The sequence below is a fragment of the Larus michahellis genome, chromosome 6 (genome assembly GCF_964199755.1).
Source record: "Larus michahellis chromosome 6, bLarMic1.1, whole genome shotgun sequence".
In the NCBI taxonomy this organism is placed as follows: Eukaryota; Metazoa; Chordata; class Aves; order Charadriiformes; family Laridae; genus Larus; species Larus michahellis.
In genome coordinates, this window is record NC_133901.1 from 66964355 (window position 1) to 66985204 (window position 20850).

The window sequence follows — 20850 nt, forward strand, 5'->3', positions numbered from 1 at the left end:
AAGTTTTTCTTATACAACAACGTACTTTGGAAAGAGCTCCTGTGTGTCTACGGCTCTGAATAGGGCTCCTACTAGCTTCATTTGATGTTGCCTAGTTCACCATCCCTTGCAGTCCAAGAACAACTGCTCCCCATAATCAGCTGTTACAACAGGTAGAGTCTTACCGACCCCTACCACATCCTCTCTCCATAAGTCTTTTGGACATAGGGGTACTAATTCACATAAACATTGCTCACAGAGAAGCCAATCCACATCATTCTTGTTGACCTCCTCTCAAACTCCCAGTTCAACCGCATCCTTTTGGAGATGAGAGACTAGACTGTACACAGTGCTCAAGATGCAGAACCACCAAGTTCTCATTGCTGACTAATAATGTTCAGTTTGGAGTCCATCATTTAATATGTAAAGCTAAAGATTGGGGGATCTTTTTTTTCCTGCTTTCGCTACACAAAGTATTTTCTATCTATGTAAACTGAACTTCATTCAAAGACACTTCCTTTTACCCCACAGCTAAGTTTTCTTTGGTGAAGAACTTTCTGTAAAAAGCTTTTTGGAAAATCCAACTTAGTTACAACAACCAGACCACCCTTACTCATATGTTTGTTTTGACAGCTTCAGACAACTCCAAGAGGAAGCCCCAGCTTACAATTCTTCTATAGAAGTTGTGCTGACCTCTCTGGGTAGATCATATTTACACAGGTGACTACTAATTCTACTGTTTTATTTTCTGCTACTTTGCCCAGTATGAGCATCAGGCTTAGAAACCTGCAGCATAAAAGATCCTCACTGAAACCTTTTCATGTAACTTGCCAATTTCTACTATCAAGTCAGTTTTAACTGACTTGAATTGCCAACCGAATCACATAACCTCTGTTTCACTCTTGAGTACTGTCGGAAGTCCTAGGTGAGTTTCACTTTGCCCAGGTTATATATTTCTATCTATATTTCTATTTACTATGACAACATGTTCCTCACACTTTTATAGTCACCCAAGTTTCAGGCAGATCCTATTCTGCCACCTAGAAGGGCTCTAACAGTGGAATTTCCTGTTTCAGTGAGGACTCATACAACTAATTAAATTTAGCTTCTCTGTAATGGCCTCACCTCTGTGAACATTTAATCTTCTCTGAACATTTTCCAATTACAAGTCTTTCAAACTAAGACTCAGTTCACAAACCTTAAGGATCCATTTTCGAATCAACTCCATTAATTAGAACAGATTTGTGCACTGATACTAGAATCTCAGTTGGATTTTGACCCATTTACCTTTTTTTAGTTTCATACAATGACATTTTCAACATCAATATTATATAAGTATATAGGAATTCACAATCACTAACTAAAGCATTGTATAGACATGGTTTTGTACCCTTCCTACTTTGTACCTTTTTCTCCTGATTCTTCAGACGTTCCTGAAGTTCTTTCTTTTCTTTTTCAAGCTGTTCAACTTGTTTAGCCATAATGAAGTCAGGATCCAATTCTTCAAGATCCTACAACCAAGTAGAGTTATCAATACCAAAAAAAGCAAACATTTTTTCTACTACAAATGTGATTTGTTTATTGATTTATTTAAGCTTCTTTGCAGTTTTCCCATTAACTTTTAAATTAATTTGCTTCAGAAACATTCTCAATTTCTTTTCCTTTTTTCTGGGTAACTTGTATTTTATTTTTAAAAAACTCTTTAAAGCATTCGTATGTTGATTTTCAATTGAGTCACGGTCCAGGTACTAAAAAATCGGATTTGCAGGTCTATTTTGTATTTCAGATACTGTTCAAGCAACAAGAAAGGCGGGCGTGGGGAACGACACCAAACAGCTGGACTTAATTCCTGCAGGTAAAAAAGATCCTATCCAAACTCAGAATTAAAGTTTACTTATACTGTTGAGCACATTAAATATTTAAGTGTCAAACTGTCTCATTTTTAAGAGAGGCTGTTTATAAGACGAGTAAAGAACATGAAATTCAGGCAGCCTAGCAATGTAATACCAAAGGCATAAAAAAATAACTCAAAACTTCAAAAATAAGTTGCCTACCTCAATATCAATATCTTTAAATGCTTTGGCTCCCAGTTCAGTCTTCTTAATCTGCTCCAAGCGCTCACGAACGGTCTTCTTTTTGATTTGTTCATGCTCTTGCAGGATACGCTCCTTCTCTCTTTCCTTTGCCTCCTGGCGCAATCTCTCTTCTTCCGCTTTCCGGACTTTTTGTAATTCTGCTTCACGTTGTTCTAGCTCTTCTTTTTCACGCTGAATGTTTAAGCTTTCAAGACGTTCTTTTCTTTCCTCTATAGTTTGGCGACGTGCAAGAATACGCTGGTGCTCCTTCCTTGAATTTTTAAGGAAGGCAGTGACTGCCAGCTGATGTTGTTCTTCCTTTTCTTGCTGAATTTAAATTAAGGATAAGACAATGATGTAAGTAGCATCTCTTTAAAAAGGCAGAAAACATAGCAAATGCTTCTCAAAGAAAACTCAACGTTAGTTTTATTCTCCAAACTTGCCAACTGCATGGAAATACAACTGTAGTGGCAAACCTAATCACTTATCCAAGCCTCATAACAAGGCAGTATCAACTGACTAGAGCCACGTGCAAATGGAGAAAGTTGTCTGTTATCAGACAATATTCTATGACACATCTTAGGTATGATATTTTCACACTTTTCCGTCCAAAAATATTGCACAACCGCATGCTAGTGATATTTAAGAATCTAACTGAAAGAGGGGTGGGGGGTCAATCTTGTTTACCTCTACATGTGTTAGCAAGTATAGCACCACCTATACTGTGTTTCACCAAAGCTCTCTTGTTTTTAAAGTTTTTTTTTCCAAACACACTAACATAAGAGAAAAATATCCTAACTGACATAAAGCACTATCTATGAGATTACAAAAACCTCATAATTGCCTCTCAACAATGTAGGTATAAACTTTGGATGTAAAACCATTTTAATTAAATAACAAAAAGGACTAGATTTCTAGACACTAGCATATAGACTATTCTCCAAGATTCTTTAAGCATCCTTCTAACCACCCCACTGCTTTCCTCCAGTGTACCTATACAGTTCTTTGTACAGATTCATGCTGCACACATGAAGAGGTATAATTGTGCCGGCTCAGGGAGCTGCCTGTTTTAATCAGTCCAGCAAGCAGCAAAACACTGCAGCCCAATCAGCTCACTACACTCCCTCAAGTCGTGCTGCTCTTGAAATGTGAGCTGGTTCTGAGGTATTTTTAGTAATGTGCCACTTCTAGGGCACTCAACAAAAACACTGGAACTTCCATTCTTTGCTGCAGGTCTGCAAGCACTTAAAGATAAATGGAGGTGCCAAAAACACAAAAATGAAAAGCTTTAGATGAATTTAACAATTTTGTGACTTACAACAAGTTTGTCAGAAATTAAGTTTTTATGCACCTGAAAAAGCGAGAAGTTTTGATCTGAATAGTAAAGGAAAAAAGGACATCGACTTGTTTTGTAGCTCCTCTAACCACACAGGTCGATATTAACCTTGATACTGTACTCCAATTTTACAAGCATAATTACTAGCATTTATGTGTTATTCAGCTAATTGTACTAACATGTTAAGTATAAGACTATTTGTCATTTCTATCTATGAATGTACAAATAAAGCATGTTTTTTCTTTCAAACCAACAATCTATCTGTCTAATACCAATCACTAATAAAATCTTTTTAGGGGAAAGCATAAATGGAAATATTTTCATCTTCAACGCTATAAAACAGCTAACACACGTTTAGGCTAAGATAAATAAGCTAGCATTAGGTGTCAGGATACAGTCCTACTTTGTGTGTGTATTTTAAGAACATTACTTAGTATTTCAACCCATATAAAGAACCCAACACGGACATCTTGCTATCAGCCTTTTTTCCCATATGGAAAAATTATTTGATATGTTTGCTACGAAATCTTTCATAAACGTAAAGCAAAAGAAAAAATTACCACTGCTCTTTTAAGAGAAGTGAAGGTTTAACTTGCCACAACCGAGGCATGCTGGAAATCCGAGACTGATTTACACCTTGCACCTACAGGGCTCTGGAGAACCTGAAATGTGAGCTCATCGGTGAGTCCAACCTTGAAGCCAACAGCCCCAGTAAGGAGGACAGGGAGTGACAAGGACAGGTCACTTCTTGAGTTGTGGGATCTTTTTTTCGTGTTTTTAGATTCCGCTATGAAGTTACATTCCAGGTTCTTCACAACAGCAGTTTCTCCAGGAAGAATAAAGAAAGCAGGCTCTTGGATTTTCAAAAATGCATGCAAATTTTTAAACAAATCCTAGCTCTGTAGGCCAACCTATGGGTAAGTTATTATTTAGTACATTCTAAACAAGATATATGCAAGAATGGCAATTTAAACTCAGGCCTCTTGTGTACATTTTGACAGTTTAGTTATGACCAAACACTAATTAGTTGGATGTATTAAGAATGATTTCTTCTTCTTCACAAGCACAAATAGCTGACTACCACCAGCCTGAAAAAAATTAAATTAAGAGATACATCTCATCTGAAGAAACACATTTGTGAAAATAAAAGCTTCAGTATAAAGTGTTATTACTTTACATTTCTACTTAATCCACAAGCATATAAATGCAGCCCATCACTACCGTCAAATTAGATCAGAGATTGTTACTACGATGCTCTGAAAAAACAAGCAACACACTTCTGAAAATAAACAAATGTACAAAAACACCAATCACTACATACTCAAATCCTTGCAATGTCAAGTTAAAAGTCATTAGATAGCTCACTGCCTTTCCTATGTCAAGGAAAGGTAAAGCAAGGAACTCCTTCGAGTATGATCTCACAACTTCAAAACAAGCTTGTCTTGCTAAACCAGAAAATTTAGATCTATTACAACAAGTGAGTACGTAACAGATGCAGAAGGACACTTTGTCATTAATAAATACATTAATGCTACACTACATTTGTATATATTAACACTTCAAGGATCAATTATTCGTTCTGAAGGGAGGGGACAGCAGTAACAATATCGATTACTACTTAGAACAGACGAGTTGATTAGACAAGCGAAAAAATAACAAAAGGCTGCATAAGGGCAACAGATAAATATCTTACAACATACATGGAGGATATGTCAGAATTTGTCAACATTTTCAGAAGATTTAAAATGACTTACCAGTAGGTGAGGAGGCTTAATGACTGCAAGAGCCTTAGCCAGAGCTGAGGACATAGCAGTCAACTGATTTCTAATTTGCTCGGAGGGCATGCTTTGTAGTTGAGGGCCTAGCGGAGCATCTTCTCTAGTACTGTAATTCAAATCTGAGCCAAAACTCAGTGTCCGGGTAGTATGATCAAGACGAACCTTTGGGGGAAAAAAAAAGGAAGAAAAATAAAATTATAAATAATTTCTTCATTGCTCTGCCTCTGACCAATATGAGTCAACAGAAGCTCTGAACAGAAATTACTTTAAAAAAAAAAAAGTTTTAGCTATACCAGACTGTGAGAAATGCCAAATTAGTAGAACAATAATAGCACTGCAAATAAAAGTTTGATTGATTTCCAGGGTTTAAACAAAACAAACAAAAAAGCCCCAAAACAAAACCCAAAACCCAAACAAACACAATCACTGGAAGAGGCTGAACTGTCAATGATTCTGTGAAATGAGCACTGCAAGACAAGTCATTCTTGCCTCTTCCTCCACATTAGCAATAAGCAAAATAAGAATCCTGACTTTAACGCAGACAATTTCAGCGCATCTAAAACATAAGCTAAAGCTGTGTGTTAAACTAGTGAACTAACTCAGCTTTATCTAAAAACCTAAATGGATAATTACTAAGCAACCTCAACTAAAAAACTACTTGTATCTCATCACCAGCTTAAACATTTCATTACAGGCTGTCATTCTTTCAATACAGACAACTTTACCAAGGATGCAGCGTTCAACAACAGCTGAAACACCTCAGACACTGGCACCCATCTCAGACATTTCTGTTTTAGTTCAATCACTTGGTTAGACAAAACCCAACATCAGCGACTGTGAGGCTCTTCACTCTCCCACAACTAACTCAGCATAGTCAGAAATCCGCATCCCTGCTTGTTAGACTTGCTTCAGGATGTTCTGGACTAAATGACTGGGGCTCACAGAGCAAGTTTCAGCAAATTTTACTTCTACTGGACTTACATTAATGGGTGTTGACCTAAATCAAAAATATACACCAGAATGCAAATAATCATCAGCTCTTTATATACTGTCACAGGCATCTTTTACTCTAGTTTATCTCCATCTATCAGAATCCATTTTCTTCCTTGGGTTCAATGTAAACCCGTCAGTTTTCATCCACATGAATCCATACATCATTTCACAGAAGTCTTTTTACAGCACTTACTTGTAAATCACAATGTCTGGCTGCATCAACGATATTACGTTCCAGCTGGAAAGCATCAACAAAAGGAACAAGGCTAACCAGACGAGAAAATTCAATGCTTTGATAAATCTGGGCCACCTGTATGTGAACAGAAACATTAGGTATTTTTCCTCATTAAAAAGAGATCAGAAATAAAAGTTGTTGTATGGGCTATAAAGCTAACTTTTTTAATTGTCAACAAACGAAAGTATACATATTAATACAATTGCAAATACTCTATCAGGATTTTATTTCTGTACCATATTCAAACTTAACCTAAGATAAAATGCCATTTCTGAATGGCTTCTTTGTATGAAGGAGACTGGCAGCAGTAACTACATACAGCTATGCTGCTAATTAGCCTTCAACTACTTCTTTAGCACATCAGAAATAACACTGCTCGTCACTTGTAACGAAAGCAGGTCAATGAAATGTGCATTTTATAAAACACCTAAACACAAAAAAACAAACCATCCCACCCACACCTTGCTCCAAAAGATGTTTTAAGCAGCAATGAGTTACCTGAAATAAGACATCATAGATCCGTAATGAAAATCTAGGTAAGAGATTAGGCCACTGTACGCAGACACTATTAAGTATAGCTACTATGGCTGTACCTAAATGATGTACAAATCTGAAGACATAGGTTATATATTGGAAAAAAGTATTTCAAAATCCTAAGTTGATGGAGAAAAAACTACTTCAGCATGGCAGTTTCCAACTTAACGTTCTTCCAGAGCATTTTCTAACTTGGGTATACTTATGAACATACATTCTCTTTACTCATACCTGCTGCAGAAGACGAAGAATGGTATTGTTTTGCAGGTGAGGAATATACAGCTGCAGTTCAGGTTCCTTTTCAGCTTGGTCTTTCACCCAGTTCAGAACCTATCAAAATTCTGAAGAGTTACTCTTATCTGCGCCAACCCTTGAAAACTTCAGAATTAAAAGTACCAAGCATGTTTCTTAAATATTTCCAATTTACAGCTCATGAAAAAACAGCACTTCCGTCCAGACACTATGTTGTTTTACTGAAGTGTATCTTTCAGATACTTTAATCTATAATGGATAGCTAACATTTTTGTATGAAGGCGACTGACAGTAGTGGCAACGTTTACCACTCTGCTAATTTACCTTCAAGTCTCTTTTAGCACCTCAAATATCTTTGTTCCCACTATCAAAGAAAAAGAACATGATGTGCTTCATCAATTGCAGAATTTACATTAACCTCATCAACATCTCTCACGCTATTTTATCTCCAATACTCTACACTTGAATAGTAAAAACAGTCATTGGTATGTTTTACCACTTCCCACACAACCCACTCGGATGCATGTGCACTTGTGCGCACAAAGTTTTCTCATTTCTGCATCTTCAAACAAAATTTAATTCTGTATCATCTCCACCAAGACATTCTGATACGTTCCCAAAACTCTGCACCTTTATAGGGGCCCTCTGAATAACACCCTAGAGACCCGAATGGATTTTCATTCTACTTCAATAATCTGGTGCGCTATGTATATCAGATGTTACACACATGTCATTGTAATGGAATCTGACCAAATAAAGCCTGCCATTGAAAATTCTGGCAATTGAAAAAGCTAGTTGGTATTTACCACAAATCAATATTCAAATAATAGACTATTAGACAAGACCAATTACTATATACACAGAGCTACAAAACTTACCTTGCTGACACGGCCACATAACTTGAGGGGGTGGAAGTCTACTTCAAGCCAGTTGTAAAGTTCTTTCACTTCTGGAACAACATATTGCACTACGTTGAACCTTACCTGCAGTCAACAAAAAAAAGATCCAAAGATCTCAAAATAAATGCAATATTAACAAATAGCTATCCTTTAAGAATTTTATATTCAAGAAGTTAAACAGACACCACATGTACCTTTTAACACAAGAGACTACTTATTTTTTACTGCAGCAATTTTTAATTGCAGCAAATTACTGCAGCAATTTTTAATTGCAGTGACAATAAGACTACACAACTGTATTTAAAAATGGAAAAGTAGACAAAAACCATACAAGATAAATATTTAGACTAGAGTATGACCTCTCAACTTTTTAGCCATTTCTAAGACAAACGTCCTACTAGGCCCACATCCAAACCAAAGCCACACATCTCAGTTCATGATTAAACTTATGGTCTACTGTTTGATATTTGACCTGTGCTTATACAAAATACATTTAAAACAGAAAAATAAACACTTGGTTCAGTTAATTACACACGTTTAGAGTAGGGGGAAAAGCCTGAAGTTCTAGCTTACAACTGTTTTCAGACCCCTCAGAGTTTCAAAATTACATTGGTTGCTCAGGTGACATAAAGGACAATATTGAATCCGACTCTTTAGCGCACACAAGGATTAAGGCCTCCCGTTATTGCTGCCATTTCCAAACAGTCCTTCTTGTGAAACTGAAATTTTAACACTATATTGTAAGTCATACAATTAACCATACAGCTGTTTTAACTTTTAAACTGCTGTCCCATAACTAAGCACAGTGCTCTAGAAGGAAAACAGTCCAAAATTAGGACTCAGTGTTTAAAAGCTGCTCATCTGAGCACCACTACCTACCATATCATTAATGAGACTGCCACGTGTAGGTGGGGCCTGAAGACCCAACAGGGTTGCCAGCCGTCGCTGTTTCTCAACAATGATGCCATCCATATCCAGAAGGCGAGCAATATCAGTTCTCTCAGGAGTTATAGGAATTGACAGAGTAGCCAAAAGGACTCGAGTAGACATCCTGTTGAGAAAGTATAACCGCAAAAGATGAACTGCAAGAGAACACTAATCAATTCCTTTTCATATACATGCCAATTCAAAAGTAGGAATGAGTAGCATTCATGATGGAAAACTGTAAAAATATCAAGAATTAACAAAAAAAACGCCAACTGCACAACAACAGTACAGAATGCAGCGTTCCTCACTAACCACAGGCAAGATTTTTGACATCTTTTCATTACTTACATATGTATGTATATACATATGTATATATAAAGGAAAATGATAAAGACATTTAAGCCGCCTGTGTAAATATCAAAATACTATAAAATAATGAAAAGAGCAGAAAGCACCACCTTTAAAAACTTATTTTAGCTGCAAATCCACACCAGTCATTTTAATTGCATTGATTTTAAAAATTTACTGGGCAAGCCAGGTGTACCTTTTGATGTAATGATACAAATGACATTAAATATTTAAATTCTGACCTTAGTACCCCGGTGAAAAGGAATATAAGAATACGTATTCCTACTATGTTCTGATTCTATAAAGGCCCGTACATGAACTTCAGAGGTTAAGGCAGTCAATGATTCTGCATGCCTCAAAAGCTTTTCCAGTATCATACTTGCTACCAAAAAATTAAAGGCCATTTGGCCATACAGACTTCTACATATTCAGGAAAAGTTTATACAAGTTATAATGAAGTCTTGTGAAGTAAATACCACTACTCAGAAGAGAAAAAGGAAGTAAACCTTAGATTAATTAGCTTGCTTAGCTTCCCAGTCACTAACAGAGAAGGAAGCTTGGCTTAGGTGATGCTGACGTTTACATTACTCACACTGCAGCTTTGTAAAATATCCTTCTTGCTCTAGGTTTCTTTTGAGGCAATTAGTACTGGCACTGTAAACTCACAGCCATACATGTCATCTGCTTTGTTTGGGGTACAATTTAGTTTACTTTTGAACCTATGTGGTTAAAACAGAAACTAAGATCACATTAAATATCTTTCCCTACCTCTGCATCTCCTCTTGCGTAAGATTCTTTCGCATTTCTCTTGATAAATGATAAAGTCGGTGAAGTGTAGATGCATGAAAAAGAGCATTTCCTGATTTCCAGAAGACAGTTGAAACTTTGTGATAGTAATTTGCCATCAGCTGTGGCTTGGGTGGTTTCTTAGACAATGCAAATAGCCCATGAATATCCTCCACTGCTTTAAAAGCTTCCTAAAACAAAAAAAAAAAAAAAAAAATTACACTACTTTTAGGAAGTTTTTCGCAACACCCAAAAAAGGGAAAAATATACATTCACTAGAGGCTGTAAGACTATAATATATTTAATAGCACTGAAAGCTGTGATATTAAGTTTTGGCAACTACATGAAATGAAATACTTCTTTCCTAATAAAGACATTATTTGGACATACTGCAAATCCATTAACTATCTGCTTAGAATTTGATACTTAACAATTAGTTCGCGCAATTTTTAAAAAATTGGTTTCTGACAGATTTTCAGGCTACAAACCAGAAAAACAAAAATTCTACTATTTTACTATTATGGCAATTCTACTGTTTACAGTTTTACCATTTTTCATAAAAATAATTTTTGTGATCAGAAATGGGTATAGTTTCCCTAATAATACATATAATCTTGGAAATGCCTTACATGCAATTACTTACATGCCTAAAATGGAAACAACAAAACAGAGAACACTCTCCAAATTCACAAAACCAAAAAACAACCACCTAGGCTTTTTAAGGAATTTGACATTAGAAAGGCTGGAAAAGCAAAGCACCTCTGAAAAATTTGTTTTGATAATGCCCTCACTGGCTAGACACTAACATAATTCAATCAGCGATGCCAGGGCCCCAGCCTAATAGCAGGCTTTAACGTTTATCAACCGCTTCCCAGTGATCTAGTTCACGAGAATTCAACATGGCAGAGGTGAAGGTGTCATTGTCAACATCTCATTTTCACAACTCAAAACTACTTCAGTCACTTTACTATTAACTACCACCAGCAGAAGCTTGGTTTGAAATGCTCTATGAAAACAGCAATCCCAGGAACATCAGACTAAGTATTCAATAGGCACGTAATACCACATTCTAGATATTAAAACTTTATTCTTTAGCTATTATCCTGGCTTTACCTTGGAGCATATACCATGAAACATGATCTGTGTGGCAGAGATTCTGGAAAGGCTGAAGACTAGAGTGTGATTACAGGAGCCCTGCTGCATACCTGCCACAGCTCCATGCTAATAGCACTGTCAAGCTGCACAAGCCTGGTCTCCAGGTGCATGGACTGACTGTCAGGATTGTTGAGGTTGATTGCTGTGCTTTGGTTGTGATGACGCTGGATCTGCCCCAAATGCATTCGCAGATTATCACAGAGCTTACGGAACTCAGCTTTACGCGTGTACTGCAGGCAGAACTTAAAAGCTGCAAAAATGAACAATATAAATTAAGAATGCGCATTAACGGTGACTTCACAGTAGTTCTAAACGGGATTCAAATATGTCAATCAGTACGTTTAGAGAATCTTCATTTACAGTCCAAAAGCACATCAAACAAGATGCAATCTAACTGTCACGCATAACAAACAAGTGACAATGCAGAGCACTTCCATCTTGACCTCAAAAAATGAAGATGCTCCTAAATAATTAAGCTTAAGGAGCAAAGGGAGTACTTTGACTCTCTTTAAAAATGTTCTAATTTAAGCAGTGATGCTAGCTTTTATTTTGAACTAAGTGCAAATAAAATTTTGTCAATGGCATGAATTCAGGTTTCGGCTTTGTAACACGTAGGAAAAAATTCTCAAGTCATCTAAATATAATGAAGTTAAATGAAGCTTTCAAATGACTGGAAACGACACAGGAAAAAATTGTCTTTGCTCTTGTAGTTCCTCTCAAAAATCTGTTTTTGATTTGCCACTGTCCTTCTGAAAATTCTAAAGCATCTCTACCAGAAACAGGCAAAAAAGGAAGTCTTGACACTGTAGCACAAAGACTTAAATGCACTAAAGCACCTAGAACTCATCTGACAACCATCTTTCCTAATGTACTTGCACAATTTGGATCCAGAGCTAAAAATCTAACAGACTCTTTTTTCAAAAATACAGGGCCCTGAGTTATAAATATAAAGGAAAACATTTTTCCACTTATCTCTCACCCTTAAGAGAAGGCTAACATGTAAGTATTCATTCTTATAAATTCAACTTTTGCAGAATGACAGAAAGAATCAGACTAGACTTTTCCTATTACCTTACGCATAATACTTTGCTAAAGTTACATCTGTGTCAAAATTGATAGTGCATCACAATTTTACAGTACCCTTCTGCGTACATCAGTTTTTAAAGTTAGCTGACACAGAATGTGTTAATGGAAGACATATTTTCCATTCTGGATAACAAAGTGAAAACATGAGTAATTTTAATCAAGCTAGAAAAGTTAGAAAGTTAGAAGTTAGAAAAAATAAAGAGACAGACGCAGTAATTCTTGTATTTTCAGTATGTGCAGGAAAAAAAATAACTTTTTCCTTGCAGGTTCTGTTACAAGAAAAGATCAATGCCCAGAAACCTCAGTAATTTTAAGGAACCTCTGTAATTTTAAGAAAAAGATGCGTATACATACATATGCTTAAGAGATTAAGGTATTTCCAACTCTGAAGCAATATCCAAACAGAAATAACCTTTAATTTTCCAGTTTTGCAGGATGTAATATAGCAGTCCTAGATCCCATTATACTTTAAGTTTCCATCTTTTCGACTTACCTTGCTGTGCAATATCATGGTATAGGCGTTCCACTCGAGAATTATTTCGGAGAAGATCCAAACATTGTCTATATGATTCCCATAGAAATTTAACCCAGGGTGTCAAAAGCAGTCGGTCAGTACGATCCTGAGTGTCTTCTCCACTCACAGCACTCAAAAGCACACTACAGTTGAGGCAGGAGGAAAGAAAAAAAAAAAAAAAAGTGTTTTATTCCCCACAATTCCCACTGATTTTTCTTATCAAGATCTAAGATGAGACTGGACAAATCTGAACAGCTAATTTCTGCTGAACAGTCTATTGCTTGTTTTCAAATTGGTCCCTCAGATTTTTCCCTTTTTCTTTAAAGGCTTTAGATAACTTTTCTTGCTGTTAGTTTTCAAAATTTAGCCTCTGCATATATGATTGACATGTACAAGCTCCAGAGGTAAGAGATGTCAGGAGCTTTTATATCCTTCACATGACTAAGTCAAAGAAAACTAATTCCAGGATTGTCACCTTCCCTCTTCTACCAGGGAGCTGCACACTGTACCTCTGTTCGGTTCAGATATCAGTCTACTCAGATACTTTCCTACTTGCTGAAACTTCCTTTTTAGTCACCAGCAATGCTGGCAGAGAGGGCTCACTTCTTGTTGACATATGACACAGAAGCAATGCGTGCCTCACGATCCGCAGACATCGAAAACTGGAATACCTACATTAAAGTACCAAATCCTTCAAAAATTCTGACATGAAAAAGATGCTTAAAGACATCAGAGGTAAGATATGATAAGGAACTACATTCCTTCATTCACAGGAGTACAAGACTGGAAAGCATTCCCGAAACACTGAGACAAATTCAGTGCTATGGCCTACATGATCCCTTTCTGCTAAAGAGTCCACTCAGCATGACGAGCTTACAAAAAATCTTCCCTAAGCCTTCATTTTTAGAATCCTTTTTGAACTACGCTTCTAATATGAATTCTCAACTCTTGTAACTCTCTTCTACTACACTGCTTCCAGTTCTAATTTACTTCCTTGAGTGCTAGTACTACATAAAATATTAAAGATAACATTTCACCAGTGCCTTCTCCAACAGATCCAGCAGTGAATCCAGCAAAAAAAGTACTAGAAGCCTAGAAAACAGGACCTAAAAACCACTAAAGACACTGTGGTTGTTCAGATAAAGAAGTGTCACTGAAAAGACACATTTTCTAGTCCTCATTTATATAAAAGAGAACAAGGAAAAGAGTGGTCAGTCAATCTTTAATGTCTAACTATTAGTGGGATTCCTCTGTTAACAAAGCCTATTTCAGGCACTGGCAGTAACAAGAATGGCACTGCCATCCTGGAACAGCTGTTGAAGACAGGTCTGTAATCTTTTCATTTTCTGCAACCAAGGAGTTCCCAGCTTCTGCCAGAGCGCCTTGCTGTTAACATGTAAATAAATTCAGAGCCTTCTACTCCATGTCTTTGTGAGTTTTATTTGACTGCTATAACTCTGTTCCTCACAGTCACCTACACAAGACAAAACGTCCTCTACTTACCAAATTTCTTCCAATTTTCTATCATCAGTAAATACAACACTGACTTCTTTACTTTCTGTGACAATTTTAGTTGAAAGAATTGCCGCTAACTTCACTCTTGCTTCATATCTCCTTTCGCCATTACATGTCGTCAGTTTTTCACTGGGCAACATCTTAGTCCCCTTCAAAATTAACTGCAAATATCCCTTCTGGTATGGTATCAACAGCTTTACTTTGCCCCAGGTTAGATCCCTGGCATTTCTTGAATCTAAAAAACTAAATTACCAAATAAAATTCTAACACAACCAGACATCATCTACCTTTTTAATTTGGTTTGACTTATGGAAATTTGAATTTATTCCCTACGCTTTTTGATTTTTTTTAAAGGATATGGACATATGGCCTCTTCTAAATTCACCTGGAATGGTTTAAAACATATCTTCACCCCTCTTCCATAGACGTCACCACATACATAGCATCAGAGTTAATGTGAGAACTGAATCTTTTTCCATTCCTTCTACATTCTTGTTATCCATCCAACTAATTATAACACTATGAATTTACTTTTCATGCCCTTTATTCTATTATTTCTTCAGTTACCCAAGCAAGTATAAAGTAATATTATATTTTGTTTGTACATGCACAATGTGGTCAGAAAGATTGAAGGTTATCACATACAGGAATTAAACTGGCTTCACATAATTAACAGTATTTGTACATCAACTGATAATGAGACCCTAGAATGCGGTGACCCAACTCCCAGAAGCCCTACTACTCTATCTGCGTTTTCTATTCTTTACTACTTACTTTAGTTTTCTTTACTCAGAATTTTGTTCAATGCAAAATACCATGCATATTTTTTTTACTACCTTTAGAACCTCTAGAACACCACTAGTATTCCATTTCAAATCCACCATCTTTATATCTGAGTTCTCTGAATTGCCAATGTCCTTCATGAAAATAAGGATACTTTGCAGTGAAGTGCTACATTTTAAAGACAGGCCACCTACCTTTCTGGAGTTTGAATATTATCTAAGTCTTCTATGTCCAGTACCATCTGCTGGGATTCTTCCTTGGCTGCTTCTGTTTTTTCTTCAGCTAATTTTAAATAGGCTCGAACAACATCTTCCAAAGATTTGATGTTCACCTACATCAAAGGCAAAAAATGGGAAGATGTTTCCACTCACAGTAGGCAGCAAATATGTAAAACATAAATACTAAAAATCTAGGAACATCTAAAAGGCAAATTAATTCTAAGTCAAGACCGATCAGTTACTCTTAGACTGTATCAGCTGACATATACCATGCTTGCTACAAATAAATAAAAAAATTCAAAGCCACACCTGCTGGCAAATATTCTTGTACTGGTACAGTCCTTCTTTTGCCAGATGACTCTTGCGAAGATCCACACAGAGTTCCAGGTACTTCAGCATAATCGGCTCGTGGATTTTCTGCCATGTTCGGTGTTTTTTACTTTTCATAACATCATAGAGAACATCAAGGGCAGGCTGCTTTTTGCCGACCTCAAGGAATTCTGAAAGTAAAATCCAATAAGCAAAAGATTTGCAAACCAGAAGATGCATGTTTTTATGCTTAACACCGTAAATTTTTAGAATTTAATCAACTCTAACCAATGCTCATTGAAGGTTTGATTTAACTGGCCGTATCAAAACGCTGGCAGATGCAACTGCAGGGGCAGTCTTTCAATGATATAACTGGGCAATGAACGCAGACCTTTCCATTAAAATAAAAATTTCAGGATGGCAGAGATGTCTCTCCATCTATCAAGGCACAATTGGGTGCTTCATACATATTAATAGAATATACACATTCAGTTTTAAAGCTAGTTTCATCAAGAAGGACAACGAACACATACCACAAGGCTTGTACTACAGCACCTACCGATGTCATTCAACAAGATGCAAACCATGCAGTGAATCTGACTTAACAAAAAGTCCTGCCCTCAAGCCAAGAAAGAAAGAAACTTCACTCAGCAAAGATGTTTGGATATTCTTTTTTTTTAAACTCAGAGTGGCCTAGAGATTCAGTTTATAGAACAGCTACACTAAAAGCTGCTACAGTCCAACTGAAAGGTCAGACACTTTTTAAACCAGTCTTGCTGCTGAAAAACCAGTGTCCCGCTTATTATTCCCTAAGCAGCTGCTGTTACTAACTCTCAGCATCACAGCAACTCCCATCTATGATACACCACACGTTCTGCTCAGTACAAAATACAGCAAACTATCCACCAGCAAATATCGAAGCAGCACTGCCAACTACCAGCATACACACAGGCCCTACAATACAGGCACTCCTAACTGCAGAAAAGCCAGACAAATGAACATTGAGAATGGAAAGCAAACAGGTTTAAAAGATAAAGAGAAGTTGAGTATAGATAAAAGGAAACATGTGAATTCTTCAAGGATGAGGGGTGGAGTCAGTACTTCCCATAAAGTACTTTGGAAATCACTACATTCCTAAAGAAAAAATGGCAGAAAGGATTAAAGTAGGGGCCTGCTCAGGTGCTCAGACATCAGACAGAGGTTCTAAGTTTTGGAATCTTAGAATCAAAGTTGAACATGGCTAAAAGACATATTTTGAAAGCAGCAGTGCATTTTTAATTTAACAATCACAGTAGCATGTATATGGGCCTTAGTTTATGTAAATAATGAGCTTGCATAAGAGGAGCAAGTTCCTTGAGCAAAGGATAAGCAAAAAAAAAAAGTGTTACATTTAAAGATAATTAAGGTTACAGTGTGACAGTAGTCAGCAATATTTTTTTACTCACCAAGGGAATTTTAATAAAGCTATCCTCCATCCCTTAATTTACACTGTTATTCTAATTTAATGCTGCTTTTGAGGCAACTGCTGCTCAGCTTTACAATTTTTTATTTATGAAAATAAACCTGAAAGGCAAGTTTAATCTTGCAACAATGCCAGGCCATTCCAACCACAACTCTCAGTGGTCGATAAGCAACTGGACAAAGCACAACATTAATTCATATTGTTTTGAAACTTTTAATTAACTCTGGTTAAGCAAGTTCTTACCAGTAAGTCAAATAATTAAGGCTAATTTAACAGTCACTGTAGTAAAAGCACACACAAAGTGAATCTGAAGAGTCAAATACAGCATACATCACCATGCCTTGCAGTAGAAACTTTAAGATACTGAAACTAGGATTTGTAACAGACAAAACATAAAGCCTTAGCCACTGAATAGCTGTACATTTTTTTCTATTTTTTTTCTGTTATACCACTTAAAATGCTAAAAGGCATCCAAGACAGCAACTGAAGCTCCGAGAGGACGTGAACTAGCTGATACACATTGACAACTCACCTCCTGCCAACCCAAAATCCTGAATTAAGCTAAGGTTTTGATCTGAGAAAACGTATGTCATTACAGAAGGTGACAAAGATGACGTGTTATCTCTCTAATAGAGAGTAAACCCAGTATCTGCAAGAGTAAAACACTCCAAAAAGTTGCATTACATCCTTGACTATAAAGCAAGGCCAGATATTAACAATAGCTAACGGTTGGCTTTGACCTACATTTATCATTTATAAGGAAAAACAGCCTTACATATCTGTACATATTTACAATCACTGAAGCTCTTATTTCCAAACATCTTCTATGTATGTTGAGGTGAGTGAGAACCTGAAGCATAAAGTGCTCCTAAATGCCCACTTAAGCCTTACATATAAAAAGCAAACACTGAAACTCCCTAAACTGCACTGAACATTCCAACTTGAAACATCAGTTTAACATTAAACTGCTTCCTGTGACATACAACCTGCCACAGGTACAACTTCCCACCCTTTATTATACTTGGACATGGTGAGATTGAGCTCCTGCAGTCTGCAAGACTTGACATTGCTTGTCATGTTTTCCAGTCTACCAAGACTCAGTATTGCTAGCATTTGTCTAGAGAACACTCCCTTCAGTGTTCTCTAGTGTTACCTCTACTTCAGCTGGTTAGAATTTAGTAAACTTGCAGCAGTGTAAGAGATGTGAATTTAGAGCTGCTCTTCAATACCAGGAAAGAAAGCAACAATAAAATGTCACATTTAAACAGTTTCAGGTCAATATTCCAGCAATGTGACTTGCTTACCAAGTACGTACAACTCACTCTACCTAGGAATTTTATATACTATAGTATGTACGTATTTTCCAGTAAAAGGACTGCTAAAATATAACTTCATCTTTGGAAGTTGACTGAAGTTGATTTTATCTTTCATCTTTTTGTCTTTTATCTTCGTGGGAATGGTTTTTACAATGAATTTTACACTAGAAATCTTGAGAACATGCAGTACTTTAATTAACATTTTCTTGTTAAAACACCAAGTACTTGAATTATGTGTAGTCCCCAGACTACACAGCCTCTTCAGCTGTCACTTCAAGACCCATACATCATCGGCAATTTTTGGCTGTCTTTAAGTGTCATCCGGCAATCATCCCTGTGACAATGAAGGGTCTAAATGGTCTTCCTATGTGCTTAAAATAGGATACTATAAAAAAAGAAGCCTGAAAGAAGACAGCTGATAAATACAACCAGTCCGGCTTTATATGTGGCAGGCAGGGAGAGACAGCTACAGCGCAGACTTCCTTGGTTTCTATTACAGGGGCAAACTTATGCATCAGCCTGTGCGACATTTAAGGAGTTTAATCATTTGCATTCTCACCAGAGTCACATGAAGGATGCGACTACTAAATACGAAGCCCACATGGAAAATCCGGCCCCGGGATCAGGCCGGGTTTGAAATCACCCCGGGGCGGGTGAGAGATCCGGGACGGACACCTCAGGCCAAGGCCCAGGTCAGCGGAGAGCCCACTCCGGTCAGCGGGCACGACGGCGGCTTTGCCGCGGCTCCCACGGGTGCAGGGCGGAAGGCCGAGGCGCGGCGGGGCCCGGGCCGCGCCGCCCTCGGCAGAACAGGCCCCCGCCGCCGACATCCCCCCCTTCGCCCAGAACCTGCCCACCGCCTCCGCCCGCGGACAGGGGCCCCGCCGGGGAGAAGGAGGCGGAGCCGAGCCAAGACGGGCCCGCTCTCCGCCGCCGCCCGGGCCTCGCCTCCGCCATGCGGCGCGGCCGACGCCGGCAGGCCTCGGCCATTTCCTCGCGGCAAGGCGGCGCCGCGCCGCTCCCGGGCGGCCTCTCCGCAGCGACAGGGAGGCGCCAGCCGAGTCCCCGCGCCGAGAGGCCGGCTGAGGGGCTCTCGGGGCGGGCACGGCCCGGGGGGGAGAGGAGAGGAGCGGCGCACGCTGCCCGCCGCGGCGGGGGGAGCGGGAGGCGAAGCGGCGGGGGGTGGGGGGGGGGCGGCCCAACACTGACCGTTCGCCCGCTTCAGGGCATTCTCGGGCCGCTGGAAGTACACCGGCATGATGGCGGCGACCTCTCCTCACAGGGCGGCGACGGCGGCTCGCTCCGTGCTCCAGCCAGGCAGCCTGCGAGGCCGGAAAGGGAGGGCGGCCCCGCACCCGCGCGCGCTGACGTCGACGGAAGCGGAAACCCCTCCCGGCGCGCGGGCGGGAGGGCCGGCGGCGGCGCTGGCGCCGTGAGGCGATGAATCGATCGTGAGGCGGCTGGTGGAGGGTCAGGGACTCGAGGGGTTTCGCTGCAGGCAGCCGGCTCGGTTTGTCCCAGGGGCCGGTGGCAGCGGGCTGTCCGGGAGTGGGTGTCGCCAGCCCCGCGTCAGTGCAGGGCAGACCTCGGCTGGATCAGGCCCTCAGCGGTGGCCGCAGCCCTCCGAATTGGGGAGCTTGTGGAGCTCCAGGAAGCCGTTTGGCTAATTTAGCCTTAAACTTTTGGATTAACTAAATAATTCAGTGCAGGAGAACATTTTGGCAAAGAAGTCACCGTATATGTTGAGCCGTTGCGCTTCACAACTCGTTCATCCAGTTCAGAAATTGTACACCGGGGCAGTTAAGAACTTGCAGAAAGACCCTTCTGTGTACACGTAGTCATCATGACCTGCAGATTTCGTCCCTAATCTTAAAAATTTGGGAAACTTGCAGAGGAACTCAGCTGTTCCTCTTAAGGACAATAGTAATATTCTTATGAGTCTACATGTGATAACTACTAGTGCCCGTGTGTATTTTTCAAAAGTACTGATGTGAAAACTTCAATTGGCATATGTAGAGACAATGGGCCTTGAGAGCTGTCTGTGGTTTATACACAAGTCCTAGAACAGCAAGTAGATGTGTGACTAATGGGCTATTTTGGATGAGTAAACAGGGGAATAGCGCGTCTCCACGTAAGGCACTGAACACACTATGTTTGCAGTCTGGCGGCAGAAAGGCGCACCTCTGCAGCTACATCATTGATGACTGTGGCTGTGACCCTCTGCAGACCCAGCTGTCTCACACTGGTTTCTTAAGTATATCTAAGTATAATTTTTCAAAAAATACATGGGTAGATGGAGAGGAAATCTGTTCATGGTGACCGTCAGTTCTTGTCTGTTTCGGTGCATTTC

General features: G+C 38.9%; 1 protein-coding gene and 1 non-coding gene across 3 annotated transcripts in view; both read right to left on the bottom strand.

Moving 5' to 3' along the window:
- Window positions 1–19878, bottom strand: part of EIF3A (eukaryotic translation initiation factor 3 subunit A) — a 34475-nt gene extending 14597 nt beyond the window's left edge. For both annotated transcript variants that reach the window (XM_074593013.1, XM_074593012.1), the window contains exons 1-13: window positions 19710–19878; window positions 15723–15913; window positions 15390–15526; window positions 12877–13040; window positions 11348–11547; window positions 10125–10333; window positions 8961–9132; window positions 8061–8165; window positions 7162–7260; window positions 6355–6471; window positions 5145–5330; window positions 2034–2381; window positions 1386–1490 (exon numbers count right to left, since the gene is read on the bottom strand). In XM_074593013.1, coding sequence (XP_074449114.1) covers window positions 1386–1490; window positions 2034–2381; window positions 5145–5330; window positions 6355–6471; window positions 7162–7260; window positions 8061–8165; window positions 8961–9132; window positions 10125–10333; window positions 11348–11547; window positions 12877–13040; window positions 15390–15526; window positions 15723–15913; window positions 19710–19758 — 2082 coding nt within the window. In that variant the 5' untranslated portion in view covers window positions 19759–19878. The remainder of the gene's footprint in view (window positions 1–1385; window positions 1491–2033; window positions 2382–5144; window positions 5331–6354; window positions 6472–7161; window positions 7261–8060; window positions 8166–8960; window positions 9133–10124; window positions 10334–11347; window positions 11548–12876; window positions 13041–15389; window positions 15527–15722; window positions 15914–19709) is intronic.
- On the bottom strand, window positions 6679–6811 carry LOC141745905 (small nucleolar RNA SNORA19). The gene has a single exon (XR_012588160.1). It is a non-coding gene; the product is annotated as a small nucleolar RNA SNORA19 (small nucleolar RNA).
- Window positions 19879–20850: the final 972 nt, after the last annotated feature.